At 40.8% G+C, this 19,836-nt stretch overlaps 1 protein-coding gene across 9 annotated transcripts in view; it reads left to right on the forward strand.

The window, feature by feature from the left end:
* The window catches only part of PHKB (phosphorylase kinase regulatory subunit beta), a 248,057-nt gene that overhangs the window by 226,366 nt on the left and 1,855 nt on the right, over positions 1 to 19,836 (forward strand). For 6 of the 9 annotated variants that reach the window (XM_023555674.2, XM_023555679.2, XM_064274133.1 and 3 more), the window contains 4 exons: positions 7,566 to 7,700; positions 13,002 to 13,131; positions 17,173 to 17,280; positions 19,557 to 19,697. In XM_023555674.2, coding sequence (XP_023411442.1) covers positions 7,566 to 7,700; positions 13,002 to 13,131; positions 17,173 to 17,280; positions 19,557 to 19,697 — 514 coding nt within the window. The other 3 variants (XM_064274128.1, XM_064274130.1, XM_064274131.1) reach the window with 3 other exon arrangements.

The following is a 19,836-nucleotide window of genomic DNA, read 5'->3' on the forward strand; positions in this document are numbered from 1 at the left end:
ATTTATCTCCTCTTAAAAATGGAGCATATTCTCCATTCTTGAATTCAAATATGACTTCTTTATGGGAATGATGTGTGCTTAGTTAATTCTAAAAATAGTTTTCTTCCTATTTATATATCTGATACTCTATATGTTCAGTGCCTTCTCTGAGAAATACCATACTTTTTTCCCTTAAACTGTGTGTTACCCAAAATAAAAACATCAGTATAGCAGCACATGGCTTAGTATTTAATAGTATCAGAAAACTGTCTCAAGAAAACTGAGCACCTGTTGTAAGCTGGGCCGGTGGTGGAAATGCTTCCCGTGTTTTATCTAATTTACCCTTGCAACAGCCTTATGAGGTAGCCACTAGGATCCCCATTTTACAGTAAAGAAACTGAGGTTCAGAGAACTTAGATGAACTGCCCTAGTCAGTTAGTCAGACCACTAAGTGGAAGACTTAGTCTTCAGTCTTAGGTATTTTGTGCATGTTTTTACTTGTGTATACTGTGTCGTTTTCTCAGAAAACAGACCTTCGTGTTTATTTCAAAAAACCTATAACCGTGGTGGTCTCTTCTACATGAATTTGACTTATAATCCATTTTGTATTTAAGTATTCGGGTGCTATCTGTGATGTGCCAGGAACTCCAGATGTTTTTACTTGCATCTGTCAGCCCTCCAGTCTAAGATCAGTACTGTTTAGCATGGTACAGCATAAGGCACACCAAGGAGCCTTAATGGTTATCGACTAACAGACATAAGAAATGAGATTGGGAGCTTTGATTCATCACCAGGAGACCAAGGAAGTGATGATGATTTGGGACTGATTCTAAGTTAGACCCTTATTTGCTGCAAGAGATAACATGGTGTTAAGATGAAGAGTCAAGGGATGTTATGAAACAAGCTTTTCCCTTCCCAGGAATGTTGTAGCATCTCTGGCTAATTGTAAATTTCCTTATATTAACCCTCCCAAAAGCCTTTTAAAATACAGATCTGCCTGAATAGAGCTGGATCAAAATCAGCTTAGGACACAAAGTATAAGGACAATTTGAAATTATTCATATTGTCATATTTTCAAGGTCAGTATTTCCAGTGGAAGTAATACTTGCCTGGGGATTGAGTGTCTTTATAGGTCCAGGGTGGATACCTGTGTTCCAAGTCAACAGCCTGTCCAAAATGTTATAAGTTAGTGAACATGCACTGGGCCTATGGGGCCATTTAATGGGGCCAGCAAAGGGAACAGTAATGAGGTAAGGATAAAGGGTGGACAATAGCCACTTAACTCCTCTAAGGAGAATCTTCCAACGCCCTATAAGACAAAACCACCCTGCCACCTAATTCAGCTCCCTGAATACCAGTATGAGTATTAAAAGTGGAAAGACTCATTCCTGCCACTAACTTACGTGACTCTCTTGGGCAAATAACTTATCCTTCCTGGTCCTCAGAGGAAGAGAGCTAATGTTTACTGAGGGCCTGTTTCTTGGGAGCTCGACCCCTGGGTTATCTCACATAATCCCCACAAAAACCCTATGAGGTAAGCATTGTTATCCCCAGTTTATAGACAAGCTATTTGAAATTCACTGAAATTAAGTAACATGCCCAGGGTCACAAGACCAAGAGCCAGGATTTGAAAGTAGGGTGAATTCATGCTTCTCCACCCTCTCCCAGCTTACTTGTCTGTGAATAGGCAGGGTAGTAGCCCTGCTTTGACGCTCTGGTTGGATTGTGGTGATTCTAGGTAAGGAATGTGAAAATGTTTTGTAGAGAGTAAAGCTTCAAGATTATTACTGTTACATTCGATAATATAAGGTCCTCCGTCTTGTGGTATTTGGAAAACAGGTATTTCTTGGGAGTTTTCCATTTTTCATATTACAAATCTCAGGAATCGGTAAAAGGGGAAACCTTTCCACTCCCCAGACACACTCGTTGTTGTCTTCTGCTCCTAGGTTTTCAAAGGCCCTTGGCACCCGCAGGAGAAACATCCCTTTCCACCCTGGTTGGTTCTCCTTCAGGGCCCAGTGCACTGATCTCCACCATTTCATACAGAAATCCCGTTTCACAAGCCCTTTAGGATCATCCGTCGCCATCTAACATGGTCTCACTCCTCCACCACCTGGCAGGGCCTCATGAAACGCGGGGCAGACGTTATACCTTTTCCCAGGGCTCTTCCACCGCGTTAGCAGAAAGGTCTTAGAATCTGTTTCTCCTCCAGGGATATCAGACAACTTGAGAAAATTGCAGTTATCTTGTCTGGGGGGCATGTGACAGTGCCCCTTTGAAAAGGATGAAGACATTTTTGTGTCTTTTAAATGTATTCTTATTGTACCTCATGCTTAATACATTTACTAAGGCTCCCCAAGTGAGTGACCTTCTTGCATGATGGTTTATTGCCAACAGCAAATGCATGTTTAGTATATGCTTCTTTCTAAACTTAGATTAGTCTTTGGAAAATGTTTAGTTGGCTTAAAATCAGGTGAGCAGGTTATCCATTTGTAGCATCCCTGAATGTAAAATTTCTTATAAATTGTTGAACATGGTGCTGTGTCTGAGTCAGCCCTGTACGTGCTGTAGTGATGGTAGCATAACTTTGGAAGAAAGTGGGGAGGAGGTTACAGAACACGTTCTTTTTTTTTTTTAATTATAGGGCAATAAAGCATCTCCAACGTATTCTCTTTTTACTATTGTTTCTCTTTTAAGTATTGATTGTGATTAATGAGATTGTTGTTGATCAGATTGTGGCAGCGTATTTTTCCAGAAATGCCGGCATCTCCCCAAGGGACATGAGAGCATTTCCTCATTCGAGAACATCTCACCCAGAATCCTCTGCACTGTGTGTTCTGTTGTGCCTCTGCTTAACCTTTCTCTCCAAGGTGTTTTTTTAAGTTATGCATTTAAATCTCCCGCTGTCTCAGTTGTTGCTTTGCTTTCCGCCAAGGTTAGTCCTGCCAATGCAGTTTCTCCCATGTTACTGCCATCAAGTACTCCAGCGAACAAAGTTAACCTGCTCACACGAATGATATTCTAGTCTGATAATGATTTGATCGGCTGTCTCATTATCGATTTGTGCCCCAGCTTTCCTATGGAAATAGATCACGTTCCTGACAGGCCTGTTACTGTAGAGACCTCCAGTCAACTGCTTTCTGCTGCAGGCCTGTCAGTCAGCCTTTAGTGGGAGATAACCCCTGAGGATGTGTGTCATCAGGCCTTTTTCATCTCTGCTTTTCTTATGCCAGGACGTCCTCCGTAAGCAATTATGATCCAGGCATACCTTGTCCTCTGGTGCCAGTCGCTGCATCTGTGGGTCACAAGTCCATGCTTAGAGACTGCCGTTGGTGTCGTGAGCACTAGACTGTACCATTGCTTGTGTAGTAGAGGAAAGTGGGGAAAACTGCAGCTCGGAGTTCATTAGAATGGCTCTGGTGCTCATTCACAGGTCTTTGCTTTTGACATCTCATGTGAGGTGCGGAGGTGAGATGATAGAACTCTTCCCACCACTTCTGTTATGGTGGGATTCAGGGGTGGAATGGGTGAGTCTTGGTTCTCCAGTTACCAAATAAGAAGCCCAGTTTGCCTCATCATATCTTCATCCTCTTTGTACAAATATGAATCCAACAGAGAAGTTCCTTCTTGCAAGGTTTCCATCTCTGATTATATGAAGTAGTAAAATGCTTGCACGTCATGTGTGCTCAAACAGAGAGTCAGTTGTTTAACAGCAAACTCAGCAAATCCTTATTATCTGGAAATAGCCTCAAAGCAATTATTAAAAAATTGTTCCTTGCCATGGATCAGTGCTGTTCTTCATGGCATTTTTCAGAAAATGTCAGCTGTTCTGGTTTACGATTGATGTCAGGTTTCCGTGTACTTTATTTCATATTTCACTCCTGGATTGGAGCATGTTGGAAAGAAAAATGGCAATACACACACAATATTGTTATGAACCTCACAACAAGAGAGTTTTTAGTCCTCGTTCCCAGGACTGTAGAGGAATACCAGTCCGCGTCTTTGCACTTTCCCAGCAGTGCTGAGTAACTTCTTGTCCTCAACTCAGACCTTGACGTGTATGAAGGTTGATGTGGTCAGTCGCCTGTGTCTGCCGCTTTCTCATTTGCTTATTGGCAAGTACAGCATGTCCCTGATTCTTTAGACAGGCTAAATTTATAAGGATTTGGTCCAAGGATAACCTTCATTCTTTTGGCCTTCCAGGTTCCCTTTTCTTTCTTTCTTCCCCCCTTTTGCATTAATTGCTTTTATGCTGGAATCCTCAAATGGGATGTTTTGACCTTGTCTGGGAATGAGAGTGGGAAGTCAGATTTTCCCATGCAAAGGTATTACTGCCCTTTGTTATTAGTAGCTCTAAAAATGTATAAAATATCTTCTTTTTTTTTTTACTTTGTAACTCACTTGGTGATTTACTTTCTTTGTCTTGACATGTATTTTAGTAGTTTATGCCTAGGACTATTTTTTTTTAATTTTAGAGTCTTTAGAAGAATTCTAAGCTAAAAAAGATGACTTTGACAAATATTTTTTGACAAATAAATGAACTTGAATAATCTGACAGATTATTGAGTGAGTAAATTATATTCATTTGTGCTCGAATGAATGAAAAATAGTCACCTTCTTTCTCTGGTGGTTGTAGAGGACAGTGTTTTCCCTGATTTGGTAAGGGAACTGCTGAGATTTTGTAAACAGAAGGAAGAAGCCTGCGGGGAAATGTTAGATCTCCAGCTATCTTTGTGTGTGCTACTGAAGCTTTTCAAAGATAAATGTGGTGGACTGTGTTGCTTTTAATAACTCAAGATACCTGAGGATTTTAAACAGTAAGACCTTTAAAAATAAAATGTTGCTCATTTTAAAAGTGGCCTCCTGAAGTTAATTGCTTCCGTAACTCCAAGACCTGAATTAAATATTTATATTACCTTCCTCCAACCTGAGTCTGATACTTAAAATAACATGAGCAAACTGACATTTTTATGACCCTTTATAATTTCAAAAGCCTTTCTAGTAGTCTAATTTGTTCCTCAAATTCTATAAAGTGAGCTGAGCTGGTAATAGTAATATTCTCATTTAAAATATAACTTGCCCAGTAGGACACAGTTGGTAAGTAACAGAATTGGCATTCAAGAATGTCTTTATTGTTTTTACTTTTTACTATAAAAAATTTTTAAAGTATAATTAGAGCATAATTTAGTAAATTCCCCACATACGCATTATTTAAGCGGATATACACAATGTTAGTCGTTTACATTTGCCTTGTTTGTTTGTTTTGCTGTTACTGTAAAGCAAATCCTAGACTTTTTACTTTTACTTCTCAATATGTGAGTATACATTTCTAAAAATAATTTTTTGTATACTCACAATACCATTGAAAGTACCAAAGAAAATTAGCAATAATTCCTTAATATCACCGAGTATCCAATTTTTATCCAAATTTCTATGATTGTTCCCAGAATGACTTAAGCAAGGATCCGGACAAGGTCCGCACATGACATTAGTTGTCCTCTCACTGAAGTCACTTTTAATCTAGGACAGTACCTCCTATCCCCACTTTGCTTCTCATGCTATTGACCTGTTGAAGGGACCAAAAGCCAAATCACAGGATTTTAAGTTTGGTATTCCTTCAGCTCTGCTAAGCTGCCTCAACCATAAATTTTAAATTCAGAGTAACCTAATAAATATACAAATAAATAAAAGACAACTTTAAAATGGATTTTTTTTTTTTAATTTAAAGAAGAAGTCTGTTAGCAGACAGTGTATCGTAACTGTATGTTGCTATAAGAGCTAATATCATGAACAACTGTAACATCAACACCTCCAAAATAGTCCTGTCCTTATGGCTTTTATGCTTGTATAACATTTTCATTAAATGCAGTTAATAATAATGAGGACGGACAAGTAAAAAAAAATCTTAAGTTTTTGCCAATAAAATAGATTTAGTCCAATTTTTCTTTCCATCTGATTAGAGAAATACAAATGCTAAATGTTAGTCCTCTTACATGTTCTGCTGCACATAGTGGAACGTTTTGTTGTTTGCAAATACCCCATCACTTGTTCTTACCAGCAAATTATTAAATCTTTATTATATAGTGTCAACAGTAATAATGTTTTTTTTTTTTTTTTTAACTACGCTCCATCTCTCTGTGTCACTCACGACTCTACAGTCTCTCAGTGTTTTGCAGCATGCAGTCTGCAGTGGATGATGGACTAGTTAAATTCCCAACTTCTAGAAATGAAGAGCTAGGGAGCTGGAAGTTGCCTTGGCAGAGGGCAGGGAGATGGGGACAGCCACGGAGCAGGGACTCCTGCCTTGTGATCTGTAGCCTGGCCTAGCAGGCAGGGAGACATGCCAGACTGGTACCACCTCTGGCTCAGCTGGAGAGCTTCATGTTTTTTTTTTACCATCGTTTGCACTGGGAAATATTACCAGTCATCCCATGAGGATGCATTGCTGGTGTTTTGCTAACCAGCCTTGGCAGAAAGAACATTAATCCGTTTGATTATATTCACCTAACTTTTTCATCTCTGCGCCTGCAATAGCCTTGTAGGTTATCTTTCAAGAAAATGGATCGAGAGAGGTAATGATATGTCTGGGTGCGGTGACTTCTCCACTTTAAATCTTTGTTGCTATAACTGGCCGTTTTCCTGGTGGGCTGGTTACACAGCTCCCCTGTTGGGAGACAGGTAGTGTGGGTGAATGAGGGCACTTTTCTTTCCAGATGATGAGTTGCACTGTCTCTGTTTGTTACTTATTGTTCAGTGAAGGGTTTAAGGATAAAGCATGTGAATCTGCTGTGTGAAAGTAGTCCTCCGGCTTTTCTAATGGTGTGTACAGTTCCGGTTCCCTAAGGCACAGTGTTATTTCTAGAGTTGTCTTTAGTTTTCATAACTAGTTTGTCTGAATTCTTTCCTCATAATACAGTAAACGAAAGAAATGAGATGACACTGTAAAAATGCTTTTTAAAAGCTTCTCAAATTAAAAAATAAAATTAATTACACATAAAATAATTCAGTATTTTGACTCTTCTGGAATCTGTTGGTTAAAGTATGTTCTTTAATGCACCAATATAATTAAGTTATAACTAATTGTGCCCCTTTATGCAGAAGGCAAGCACTTCTCTGTTCTCTCCTACCCCAAGGGAACAACCTCAAAATAAAGGAAATACGTGAAAAATGCCTGTTCCTAAGGAAAGACATTTGCATAATAGCACATCTCAGCCCATTTCTTAAAGTGAACTGTTTGTCTGTTTTTGCATATATCTAGTAGGAAGAAAATACAGCGTGGCAGCTGTTTGTATGTCGTTTACTGTCATACAGAATTGGTAGAATCTCGCTTGGCAAGAACCTTAGTGCTCACCTGTTTCTGTATTTCACAATCTAACCACATGTGCAAGAACAGGCCCCATTTTTCGGAGTCTGATCATGTCAGGTAATCTTGATGGGAGTAATTATATCAACGGTTCAGGAAATTCAAGTGGCCTTTCCCTCATTCCCCTTTAGATGGGTCAGCACCGTTAAGGGGATTACCAAGAGAAGCAGAAGGCGATTTTATTTCAAGCCTTATTGATTCATGCACCCCTGTTTTGTTTCAGGTGGATCATCCATGCTATGAAGTATGAGCTGCAGAGCCGTGGTAGAGACAAGCCAGCCAAGGACTTGTATCAGTTGTCACCTAGTGAAGTTAAACAACTTCTGCTGGATATTCTCCAGCCTCAACAGAGTGGAAGGTAATGTTGCCTCTAGGGCACTCTGGGCTTAGAGCAACATCTTAATTTTTTAGCTTGATACGTATGTAAAATTGTCATAGCAACCGCATGTACCGTAGAAGGAAACACTGCCTGGTCCTGCGCCCTGCTCACAATGGGTGTTATACTTGAGCCCATTGTTGCAGCCAGTATGTAAAATTAATAAGAAATAAGACAGCAGAGTGTCAGAGGCATGTCTACCAGAAGGGCAGCATAAGCAGAAAGGGAGCCCTGCTGGTGCAGTGGTTAAGAGCTTGGCTGCTAACCAAAAGATCGGCGGTTTGAATCCACTTCTACTCTGCGCTGTAAGGTTGCTATGAGTCAGAATCAACTCAAGGGCAACAGGCTGTAAGCAAAGATACTAATCAAAATAGCTGTCTTCATGGTAGTTTTGTGTTCATTTGAATTTTATATTGTTTTCAGATATAGTTAAGAAAGATTTTTTTTTTCTTCATTTTTATTTTTCTGTGAAGAACGTAACACCATCTCCCAACATTGTCGCATAAGGGGTTGGGTTTGGCAATGTTATTTGAATATGTTGCCTATGACCTTGTGTCCCTAAATAGATCATAAGCTTCCTCAGGGCTAAACCTTACTTAGGTAACTTAACTTACGCTAACCTTAGAATAAGGGCAAAAAAAAAAAAAATTTCTGGAATCAAAGTTGGTTTTTTTTTTTTTAACAGAGCTTTAATATAATTATTTAGGCAAATACTTATTGAGCGTTATTTGTATGCCTGGTATTTCCCAAGCAGGTATAGTTGTATTCCTAGAAAAGATGTTTTCTACAAAAATATATTTGAGCAAATGGAAAGACATTTTTGTACTTACATAGGGACACTCAACATTTTAAAGATGTCAGTTATAAATTTAATGCAATTCCAATAAAATTCCAAGAGCTTCTTTTATGGAGTTAGATCAGTTGATACTAAACTTTATATGGAAAACCAAATGTGCAAGAATAACCAGAAAAGCATAAAAGCAGGACTTGTCATAACAGACATTAAAACATACTGTAATGCCTCCGTAATTAAAAGTGTGGAGTTGACTCAATGGCAGTGGTGTGTGTGTGTGTGTAGCATCATTGTTTAAATTGCAAAATATTGGAAACAGCTTAAATGCCCCTGCATAGGAGAGTGTTTGAATGAACTATGGAGCATATGCTGCTGTAAAAGGAATGAGAGTGGTCTCTAGGAACCACTGTGAACTAATGTCTAGGATGTGTTGTTCAATAAAAACAGCAACATGCAGGGGTTATAAGAAAATGTATGTGTATCTGCTCATTTGTGCATAAGAAATATAGGTAGAATGAATCAGAAAGTAATGATGCTGGTTGCCTTCAGTGAGTGTAGGGACAGTGTGGGAAGGGTGGGTGAAAGAGGTACAGGGTCACAGAGCTGAGGGGAGAGCAGTACTTTCCCGAGTACACTTTTTTGTTTAATCTCTGACTCTTACCAAACCAAACCCATTGCCGTCAAGTCAGTTCCGACTCACAGTGACCCTATAGGATAGTATAGAACTGCCCCATAGGGTTTCTAAGGCTGTAATCTTTACAGAAGCCGACTGCAACATCTTTCTCCTGCAGAGCGGCTGGTGGGTTTGAACCGCCAACCTTTCAGTTAGCAGCCAAGCACTTAACCACTAGGCCACCCGGGCTCCTTCTCTGACTCTTAAACCATGGTTATTAGTTTCATATACCCAGAACATAAATAATTGTTAATTAAAATTAATCCAGATGTGGAGGGAACCCAAAAGAGAATACAAACAGTAACAAATGAACCTTAACTGTATTATAAATGAATAATATAATCACACTCAAGGGGGTGGGGAAGAAAAGAATTAGCAGAAGTACCTTTGGAAAACATTACTTTGGATACTATAAAGCTAAAGAAAAAAAGAATGAAATACAAATATTATACTCTAGTTAATAATTTTCCTTCTCACCAGGTATTGACTAGCAATTCTGGAAATGTATATATTTATATGTATATGTATACACACACACACACAGATATACACACTAGGATTGAATAAATAAGTACATAGACTGTGGATAATGAGAGCCAGATATCTCTTACTGTTGGGGAAAGTAGGTACAATAAGGAAAGGGGAAAAACTAGAACGTACCCTTTGCTGTTGGATTGTAACTGGAGACATTGGTATGAATTCAGGGTTTTTACACAAAAGGATAGATGCAGAAATAGATGTGGATATGTGTATGTGAGTATATATACTTATATTTCCCAGCTGTGTTCACTGGGAGAATCTAGAAGCAATGAAACCCCAGTAGCATTGAGCAAACCTAGCCCCTGTATACTGATTTGTATTCTAGTAAAAGGAACTAGAAATCCTGGGAGAAATGGTTGATTTTAGGGTAGGAAAAATCCAAAATGAGTCTGAAACATCTTATGTTGCCAGAAAGTGAGGAAGTACCCAAAATGTGATAGTACTTATCAGAGGGGCACTGGAGACAGCTTGAAGGAACCCCCAGTGGCCAAAGGTGGGATAATTTGAGCAGCAAAATAAATAATGATAGTACTGGTTTGTAACCCATAGAATATATAAGTATCCATGAGTACGTGATGATATGAATAAATAATTGAACAAATAAATAAATGAGAGAGAAGGGGCCCTTGATAAATGTGGCTGGAATGATGGAGATAGAGAATCAAATACCACAGCAATAGTTGTTGCAGGCAAGAGCCATCAATGGGTGCTAAAATTAGTGAGTGAAAGTATGATGAGAAATAGAAAATTTACATAATTTCAAAGAATCTCCACTCGAGATATTTTTTTAATTGCAAAGGAAAAAATAATAACTTCACAGTGGAGAAACCCAGCAGACTCCGTGTCACCAAGTGATCAGGTTAATATCACAATAATAAGACAGATCAACAGCATGTACCCCCCATACGACGCACTGTAAAGGACACAATGCCACTACAAAGTAATGGACATTTCTAATGTGTCACAGATCAGAGGTGCCTCAGGAGACGTGAGCACTAAATGCCATGTGGGATCCCGGATTGGACCCCAGGCTAAAACACAGGACATGAGCGGTGAAACTAGTGAAATGTGTGTCAGGTCCGCAGATCAGTTAGTAGTATTGCATCAGTGTTAGTGTCTGGCTTTGACAGTTGTACTCTGCTATTTAAGAAGGCAAGTGTAGGAGAAGCTGAATGAAGAGTGTACAGGAACTTGGAGAGTTATTTTTGTGCCTTTTTTGTAAATCTAAAAATGTTCGAAATAAAAAGAGAAAAATAAAAAAGAGGTGTTCCAAAATAATTTGCCACCTCCATTGTGGTGAAGAATATTCACACATTTTTACTTTTAATGTTGTTCTAAACAAACATCAAGGAGCCCCGATGGCGCAACAGTTAAGTGTTCGGCTGCTAACCAAAAGGTTGTCACTTGGAACCCACCAGCCACTCCGTGGGAGAAAGCTGTGGCAGTCTGCTTCCGTAAAGTTTTGCAGCTTTGGAAGCCCTATGGGGCAATTCTGGTCTGTCTTGTAGGGTCACTCTGAGTCGGAATGGACTCGATGACACACAACAACAACAACAAAGACACATCTCCATTCTAAATTATGAACCATGACTTCATAGAACTCTGAAAACATCCTTTTGTGTTACCAAAGGGGCTAATAAAAAGGTCAAATGCAGACTGTGGGGTATTCAGTTTACACACCTGTTCTCGAGTAAAACACCACCAAGGAGCCCCTGGACCTTTGGTCTCTTTCTCTTTAGCCTACACCGAACCCAGCAATGGAAGTCTAAAAAAAAAAAGCACGCCTGTCTCACTTCTGTAGTGATAAAACATCATTGGTTCCTGTCTTAGTCATCTAGTGCTGCTATAACAGAAATACCACAAGTGGATGGCTTCAACAAAGAGAAATTTATTTCCTCACAATACAGTAGGCTAAAAGTCCAAAATCAGGGCATCGGCTCCAGGGGAAGGCTTTCTCTCCGTGTCGGGTCTGGAGGAATGTCCTTGTCCTCAATCTTCCCCTCATTGAGGAGCTTCTGAGGCACAGGGTCCCTGGGTCCAAAGGACGCACTCTGCTCCTTGTGCTGCTTTCTGGATGGCATGAGGTCCCCCTGTCTCTCTGCTCTCTTCTTTTATATCTCAAGAGGTTGATTCAAGACACGATCCAATCCTGTAGGTTGAGTCCTGCCTCACTAACACAACTGCCACCCATCCTCCCTCATTAACGTCATAGAGGCAGGATATACAACATATAGGAAAGTCACACAAGACTGGGAATCATGGCCCAGCCAAATTGATACACACATTTTGGGGGGGACATAATTCAATCCATGACAGTTCCCTTTCACCAGAATAAAAATGTCTCTCTCTGATTATTGCATCCTGCACAGCTGTTTTCATTCCCAGAAAGATAGTGGGTCGTGACACATCCCCCTTATGGCGCATGACACATTTCACTCTGCTGCCTTTTTTAATACCAAGTATAAAAACTGTGTATTTGCTCCTGTCTTCAGCATCTGTGAGACTGTATCACTATGGCAAGACTGTACCACTATGGCAAGACTGTACCACTTTGCCAAGACTGTACCACTTTGCCATTCATTGTGTCCTTTTCAGCTTCTACAAATTCTGAATCTTTAGCCTGTGAATTATGCAAGTCTTAGATTTTAAGATTAATACTTAATCTATGAAAATATGAATTTTGGCTACATTCTGATTTTTATGGCATGTAGGATACTGTAGCTGGTTTTTCAGCATTGGAACTTTAGCCATATTTACCCAGCAAACTTTTATAAGGTTTAAAATAAAGGCAATTTCATTATATAGTAAATGCCTTATCTGAGGATTCATTCATTCATTCACACGTATACCTTCCTGGGAGAGGTGTACAACAGCTGCTGTCAAGGTACAGGATTTCCGGGACTTCACAGAGGTTACATTTGATTGTACCTTAGAGCCTCGTAAACTTACTTTAAAATTCGCTGTTCCTACGTTCTTAAATGAAGCTGCTTTGCTTATTAGAAAATCATTTGATCATGTAGTGGGCAAGCTCATAACTTAAAATAACATTTTGCCTGTTAAATTTTTTAAAATCTCGGGGAATTTCTTCTCTCTTGCCGGCCCTGCTTTTACTATGAAATATTTACTAACCTCCATAACACATGCCGGGCATGCATCATTGATGGATTTTGGCTTTTATTGCTCACTCTACTGGAACAATTAACCCATATTGAAAACTCAGCTTTCTACCAGAACAAGCTTGTTTTTCAAGTCTGAGGCATTTTCCTTTGGTCTACAGATGCTGGCTGAACAGGCGTCAGATCGATGGGTCTTTGAATAGAACTCCCACCGGGTTCTATGACCGAGTATGGCAGATCCTGGAGCGGACACCCAACGGTATCATTGTCGCTGGGAAGCATTTGCCACAGGTGAAGCCCCACCGTGTTTATGGCAGTGAAAGGAATTTCTGAAGAGACCTAAGGGGTAGAGAGTTCTTCCCCGCTCTGCACTGAACACAACCCTTCTGCTTACTCAGTTTTCTAAGCGTATTTAGAAGAAGGGTTTCCAGATACCTGAAGGGAAGAAGTACTAAAAAATAAAAAGTCTAATCAACTGGATTGAAATGTTTTTCCCCAATCTCAGTCACTTTTATTTTCAATTTTAGCGTCCCTTTATATAAAAGAGCTTGCTTTACCAAACAGATACCTTGCTGGAAAGTTGAATTTAATCAATTTTTTTTCGTATTGTCGTATTTCTAATGTTTCAAGGAAGCTCTCTGCTTGAAGAAATCATGCAGCTAGGCCTTTTGCCAAGCAAGCTGTCCTTCCTTTGTTCACTTACTAGTGAATTTAGGGTTTCTTATATTGGCTTTGCTTTGAGTGGGGGTCCCTTCACCACCACGTTTTTATTTCTCAAAAGCAATGGGCCACTGCTGAGCGACCTCACAAACAATAAAACACAGGTTCAAAAGACAGACCCAGGTCAGGTCTGGGAAGCAGGCGGCCTAGTGATGCCGTGGTTGAGGAAGTTCCTGCTTAGGAATGGCATGCAGACAACCCAAGAACCCCTTATTTTACTCCAGGTGTAGCTTACCTGTGCTCCAAATGAATTGGTGCCCCTCCCTCAGGTGCTTCTCTGACTCAATTATTTTGTTCAAATCTTCCCACCCCGCTCCTTCCGCATTCAGTGAAAACTCAGCCCTTGGAGGTGAGGTACTGTGTTTGTTTCCAGTGTTGCAGCGTCAAGCCAATGAGTTCTGATGAAGCTCTTTGTACAGATAAAGTATTCTTAAATACACCAACCCACGCTCCCTTTGCTTACTGTGCGTGGACTATCTCTGGAAGGGCCCACAAGAAACTGGTAGTGTTCTTGTCTTGGGCTTTGGGAGTAGAAACTGTGTGGGTGAAGGGGCAGGGCTGGACTTTTCACCGAAGCTCTTTTTCACCTTTCAGATTTCCAACTAAGTGACTATATTATCTATTAAAAAAAAATAAAAACTTTAATGTTCTTTGTACTATTCGTGGACTTTGGGTGGGTTTACGTGGTTCCCAGGATAGGTGCTCCAGCCCTCTCCTGGGTGCTCTGTGATTACTGTCTGGAGCAGCACTGTCTCCCGTGAGCAGAAAACAGGCCTTCATTGTTAGCACCCCGCTGCTTCTGGGCCTTGTCTCTGCACACCTGGGCAGTGGACTGTGGCAACCTTTCGTTAGCTTCTATCTCAGCCCCCACTAATGCTTACCAGAGTTTCATGTAATCGTCTGATGGCCTGGGCCAGGTACATTCAGTACACTGCCTTTGTTAACAGTAACAATTGTTGTTGTGAGCTGCTGGAGAGTGAGTTCTTAACTCTTGGTGATTCCATGCACAACGGAACAAATACTGCCCGGTCCTGCACCATCCCCATGATCAGACCATTGGCATCCATAGGGTTTACATAGGTTAATTTTCAAAACAGAAATCCTTACAATTGGACCAATAAGCGACATCGTGATAAATGGAGAAAAGATTGAAGTTGTCAAGGATTTCATTGTACTTGGATCCACAATCAACGCCCGTGGAAGCAGCAGTCAAGAAATCAAAAGACACATTGTATTGGGCAAATCTGCTGCAAAAGACCTCTTTAAAGTGTTCAGGACTAAGGCGCTCCTGACCCAGCCATGGTATTTTCAATTGCCTTATATGCATGGAGCCCTGGCATAGTAGTAAGAGCTCAGCTGCTAACCTAAAGGTCAGCAGTTCAGATCCACCAGCTGCTCCTTGGAAACCCTATGGGGCAGTTCTCCTCTGCCCCGTAGGGTCTCTATGAGTCAGAATCGACTTGACGGCAATGGATGTGTGTCATATACATGCAAAATCTGGACAATGAATAAGGAAGACCAAAGAAGACTTGATGCCTTTAAATTATAATGTTGGCCAAGAATATTGAGTATACTGTGGACTGCCAGAAAAACATGGCACAGTGGTTAAGAACTATGGCTGCCAGCCAAAAGGTTGGCAGTTCAAATCCACCAGCCGCTCCTTGAAAACTCTATGGGGCAGTTCTACTCTGTCCTGTAGGGTTACTATGAGTTGGAATCCACTTGACAGCAATGAGTTTGGTTTGGTTTTGCCAGAAGAACGAACAAGTCTGTCTTGAAAAAGTATAGCTAGAGTGCTCCTTGGGAGCAAAACTGGCAAGACTTCGTCTCGTGTACTTTGGACATGTTATCAGGAGGTACAGTCCCTGGAAAAGGACATATCATGCTTGGCAATGCAGAAGGTCAGCAGAAAAGAGGAAGACCCTCAGCGAGATGGATTGGCATGGTGGCTGCAACAGCAGTGGGCTCGAGGATAACAATGATTGTGAGGATGGTGTAGGAACAGGCAGTGTTTCATTCTGTTGTACATAGGGTTGCTATGAGTCGGAACCACTTGATGGCACCTAACAACAATTTTCAGACGTACATCGCCAGGCCTTTCTTCCTAGTCTATCTTGGTCTGGAACCTCTGCTGAAACCTGTTCAGCATCATAGCAACGCACAGATCTACACTGACAGTCGGGTGGTAGCTGCATATGAGGTGCATTGATCAGGAATCCAACCCAGCTCTTCTACGTGGAAGGCAGGAGTTCCACCTTGGGAACACCAGTGTTCCGTGTAACAGCAATAGATAGGTATTTACTACTTTTTATGGGTCAGACACTTTCTAGGTGAAGGTAGTCCTTTATTATTCCTATTTGACAGACAAGGAAACGGAAGCAGGCTGGTGATTTCCCCAGGGCCACACACCTAGGAAGCAGCAGACCCAAGGTGTTACCCCTGGCAGTTTGCCTTCTGAACCTTTTCTTTAACTTCTCTGCTACACTACTTCCCATAAGTTCTTTCTGATAACAGGAAACAAGGCAAGCATGCTATCTCTCTAGATTTAATTAACCACAGTCACATGGGAGCCAAGTTGCCTTTTCAAATGAGATATTTTAAAGGAAATGGATTTCAAACCATGAAAGAAAGGTTCCTTCCTCCTTTCCTTCTGTGACCCCATTAATCCCGTTGCTAGGCATGTAAGCATTTTAATGTGTTTGGCAACCAGCCTTTATTTTCCCCAAATTAGGTACTACTTCTAAGCATTAATGATGGATCGTATTAAATATACAACGGGCTAAATAACTTTGCTGTCATTCGATTGGGAGGGTACATTCCCAGTGGATCTCATTTTGAGTAGTTTTTCTGAAGCTGCGATTAAGTTCACTGTAAGTCATGGAGGTAAAAGCAACTAAGTACATCTTACCATCTCTGGTGATAATTCCGGGGACTCCATTGGCTTTCCGGCATACACGCTTGACACGTAGGGCCTCCCTTCCTTCTTTTGAGGGTTATCCACCATGTCCACTGTGGATTTGGATTTGAGTTTATTTTCTGTTTTCATTTGGTTTGCAAAAAATGAATGGAAGATTATACAGTACTCTTAAATGAAAGATAAAGGGTGGACTAGAGAAAATTCTTCTAGTTTTTCTTTTTTCCATGTTTGCTTGCCATTTCTGCATATAATGTTCTTTTTGCTTGTTTGTATGCATTTTTATGCTGCCAGCTCAGAAAGGACCTGCCACAGAAATGACGTAAATTCAATAGCAAGTGACTTACAAGCTGAAATCTGACGGCAAGCCTAACTGCTTGTGTTAATTCTTAAAAGAATGTGTGCTTGGCTGTTCTGTTTGTGTGTTGAAGTGGCTTTCTAATATAGTCCTTTCCCCGGAAAACATGAATAGAGTGACAATAACTACTAAGAACAGGAGGTTTAATTTATCACAGGAGTCAGCTGGTTGGCTTCAATAGTTTGCCATATATAAAATTCAGTCCTGTAGCTGAAAATGCTCTCTATGGTTTTATAGAAACTGAAAACGATTATTGATTAGAAAATGCAGTTCCTCCATTAAATGAAAACCAGAGAACAACCGTGCAGCATGCTAATGTTGAGGTTTTTTTTTTTTCCAGCAGCCAACCCTGTCAGATATGACCATGTACGAGATGAATTTTTCTCTTCTTGTTGAAGACATACTCGGAAATATTGACCAGCCGAAGTACAGACAGATCATCGTGGAGGTTTGTATTAAGAAATGTAGATTGCTGAAGAAGGGCTTTTTATGTGTTCTCTGAAAGCTAGTGTAAGGGACACTGCCCAAGAGACAAGAGTTCCAGTTCTCACCTACCCCTGATCTCCAGCGGAGTCCTTGGAGAAGGCGGCCATCCTTGTCAGAGCACATGAACAGTTCAGACATCTGAGACTTTTCAAGATGGAAAGGCTGCCTGCCCAGCTACGCACTCACCCATCAACAACAGGTGCCTCAGCTATACCACACGAGTAGAGGAAGTGACCTTATTTTTTATGTTTTGTTTTCTTTTTTTTTTCTATTTACAGAAATAATGTGCCACTATTGTAGAAAATTTTAACAGTTCATAAAATTACAGAAAAGCAAGCGAAAATTTCCCCACACCCTCTACCAAGAGATCATCACCATAGGTCTTTTGAGGGACATCTTTCCAGACATCTCTGTGAAGAGAGTATGTGTAATTGTGTACTGTATTATCATTGCTCTGTGTGAAGTTAAATGCCAAAATATATGTACATGCACAATACACACAGACAAGCTGTTTTGTTGTTTTAAGACAATATACCAAATGCATAGGAAAAAAAAGCTGCCATTGAGTTGATTCCAACTCATGCTGTACCCCGTGTGTGCTCCATAGGGTTTCCAATGCCTGATTTTTTGGAAAGAGATAGCCAGGCCTCTCTTCTGAGGTGCCTCTGGGTAAACTCAAACCACCAGCCTTTCAGTCAGCAACAAGTGAGTTAACCCTGTGCACCACCCAGGGACTCACCAAATGCACAGAGAAACCCCTAAAATAGATGGACTGAATATCTCTCATCCTCACTTTGTCCTCCTTTCTCAGAACATTCCCTTTAAACTTTGTGTTTCTGGAGGTCAGGTTGTAGGGCAGGCCATATGTCTGATACAGATGAAGCTCTCCGGGCATGCGGGACTGAACGTGTCACCCTCCTGAAACCCAGCATTTCTGGAGCTGCAGTCAAAGCTAAGTGAGATTCAGCCCCATCCCTGATGTGTCAGTTGGTTTCACGGTGCGTGCGAGCGAGGTGGAGAAGAGAGTCCAGGAAGATGAAACAGTTTAAGCCTTAGCCCATCCTGGTCTGGGGCATCTGGACCAAGTGAGATCACTCGCTCTGCGGAAAGAACATTTCCTTAGAACCAGAACAAAACTTAGTATTCTCCTGGCGAGAGCCCTGCTCCATGGTCTTCCATGTTGTGACCCCTGGATTTTACTGACACTGGTCCCTTTGGTTCTTTCAGGTTGTATTTTTTAAGCATTTATATGAAGTACAGATAGTGAGGTTCCTAAACTGGGGATTTTTTAGGTCAGTTTTCTATTGATGTGCAAAGTAGGAGCTATAAACTTTAGAAAGCCTTTACCAAGCACTGCATAGAGTTTAGCAGCCCTGGTGGCACTGTGGTTAAGAGCTCAGCTGCTAACCAAAAGGTCAACAGTTTGAATCCACTAGTCACTCCTTGGAAACCCTATGGCGCAGCCCTATAGGGTCGCTGTGAGTTGGAATCAACTCAACGGCAACAGGTTTTTTTTGTTTTGTTTTGTTTTTTTTGTATAGAGTTTGTTGTGTAAAATGAGCATTAGAACTCAGGACACATGTATGGGATGGCCAAACAGGAGGATGGTGCCTTAAACTAAGGTAGTTTATACAGACTAGACTAGTATTCATGTTATAAAGGTCAGAGGTATGGGTATTTTTAAAAACATAGCCATTCCCTCGGAAATTACTATGGTGTCACAGAATTACACTCTTTGGGGGCAGAGGGCTCCAGATCCTTTGGCCGTGAGCCCAGCTCCATAGTCTCCGTGGAACTCACCTGCCTTTTCTGTCTTTGCCTTCTGCCCCTTCTTCTACGACAGGCCCCCCACCATACTGGATGGTGTTTGGTTATTGGCCTCTTGCCAAAAAGGATTGAGGCCCAGAAAGAGTTTAGACCCTTTGCTGAAATCAGCACTGTGAACTATCTACAAGGTTGGGAAAGTCATTTTTCTAAGTTATTGGTTTTATTTAAATTACAAAAAAATCATTTCTGTACAGCTACAGGGGCACATACAGTTTTAAAAAAGTGTAGTTTCTGAACAGAATTTATGCCGCTGATTTGCAAAAATCAAAAGATTCCAGAGCTGATCCTATCCCCCAGAACACACTGGAATATTAGGATCATCCGTTGGTCCGATTAAAGAATGAAAACAAGTCCAACAGTGCTGCTTTTGTATTTTCATGTAATTGGGCTTTCAACATCTGTCTCTTCCAGTTACTGATGGTTGTCTCCATTGTGCTGGAAAGGAACCCCGAGCTGGAATTTCAGGACAAAGTGGATCTAGACAAACTGGTGAAAGAAGCGTTTCATGAATTCCAAAAGGACGAGAATCGGCTGAAAGAAGTTGAAAAACAAGTGAGTAGAGAAAGTAGCATTTTGTACAATTTTTTCATTGTCTTAGTCCTTCAGAAAATTCCTAATCTCTCATCATTTAAATTCAAGAGCAGATTCACGGAGTGCAAGACAGAATCCTTGAAGGGCGGGAGGAGGCCTG

The sequence above is a fragment of the Loxodonta africana genome, chromosome 21 (assembly GCF_030014295.1).
Source record: "Loxodonta africana isolate mLoxAfr1 chromosome 21, mLoxAfr1.hap2, whole genome shotgun sequence".
Taxonomy (NCBI): Eukaryota; Metazoa; Chordata; class Mammalia; order Proboscidea; family Elephantidae; genus Loxodonta; species Loxodonta africana.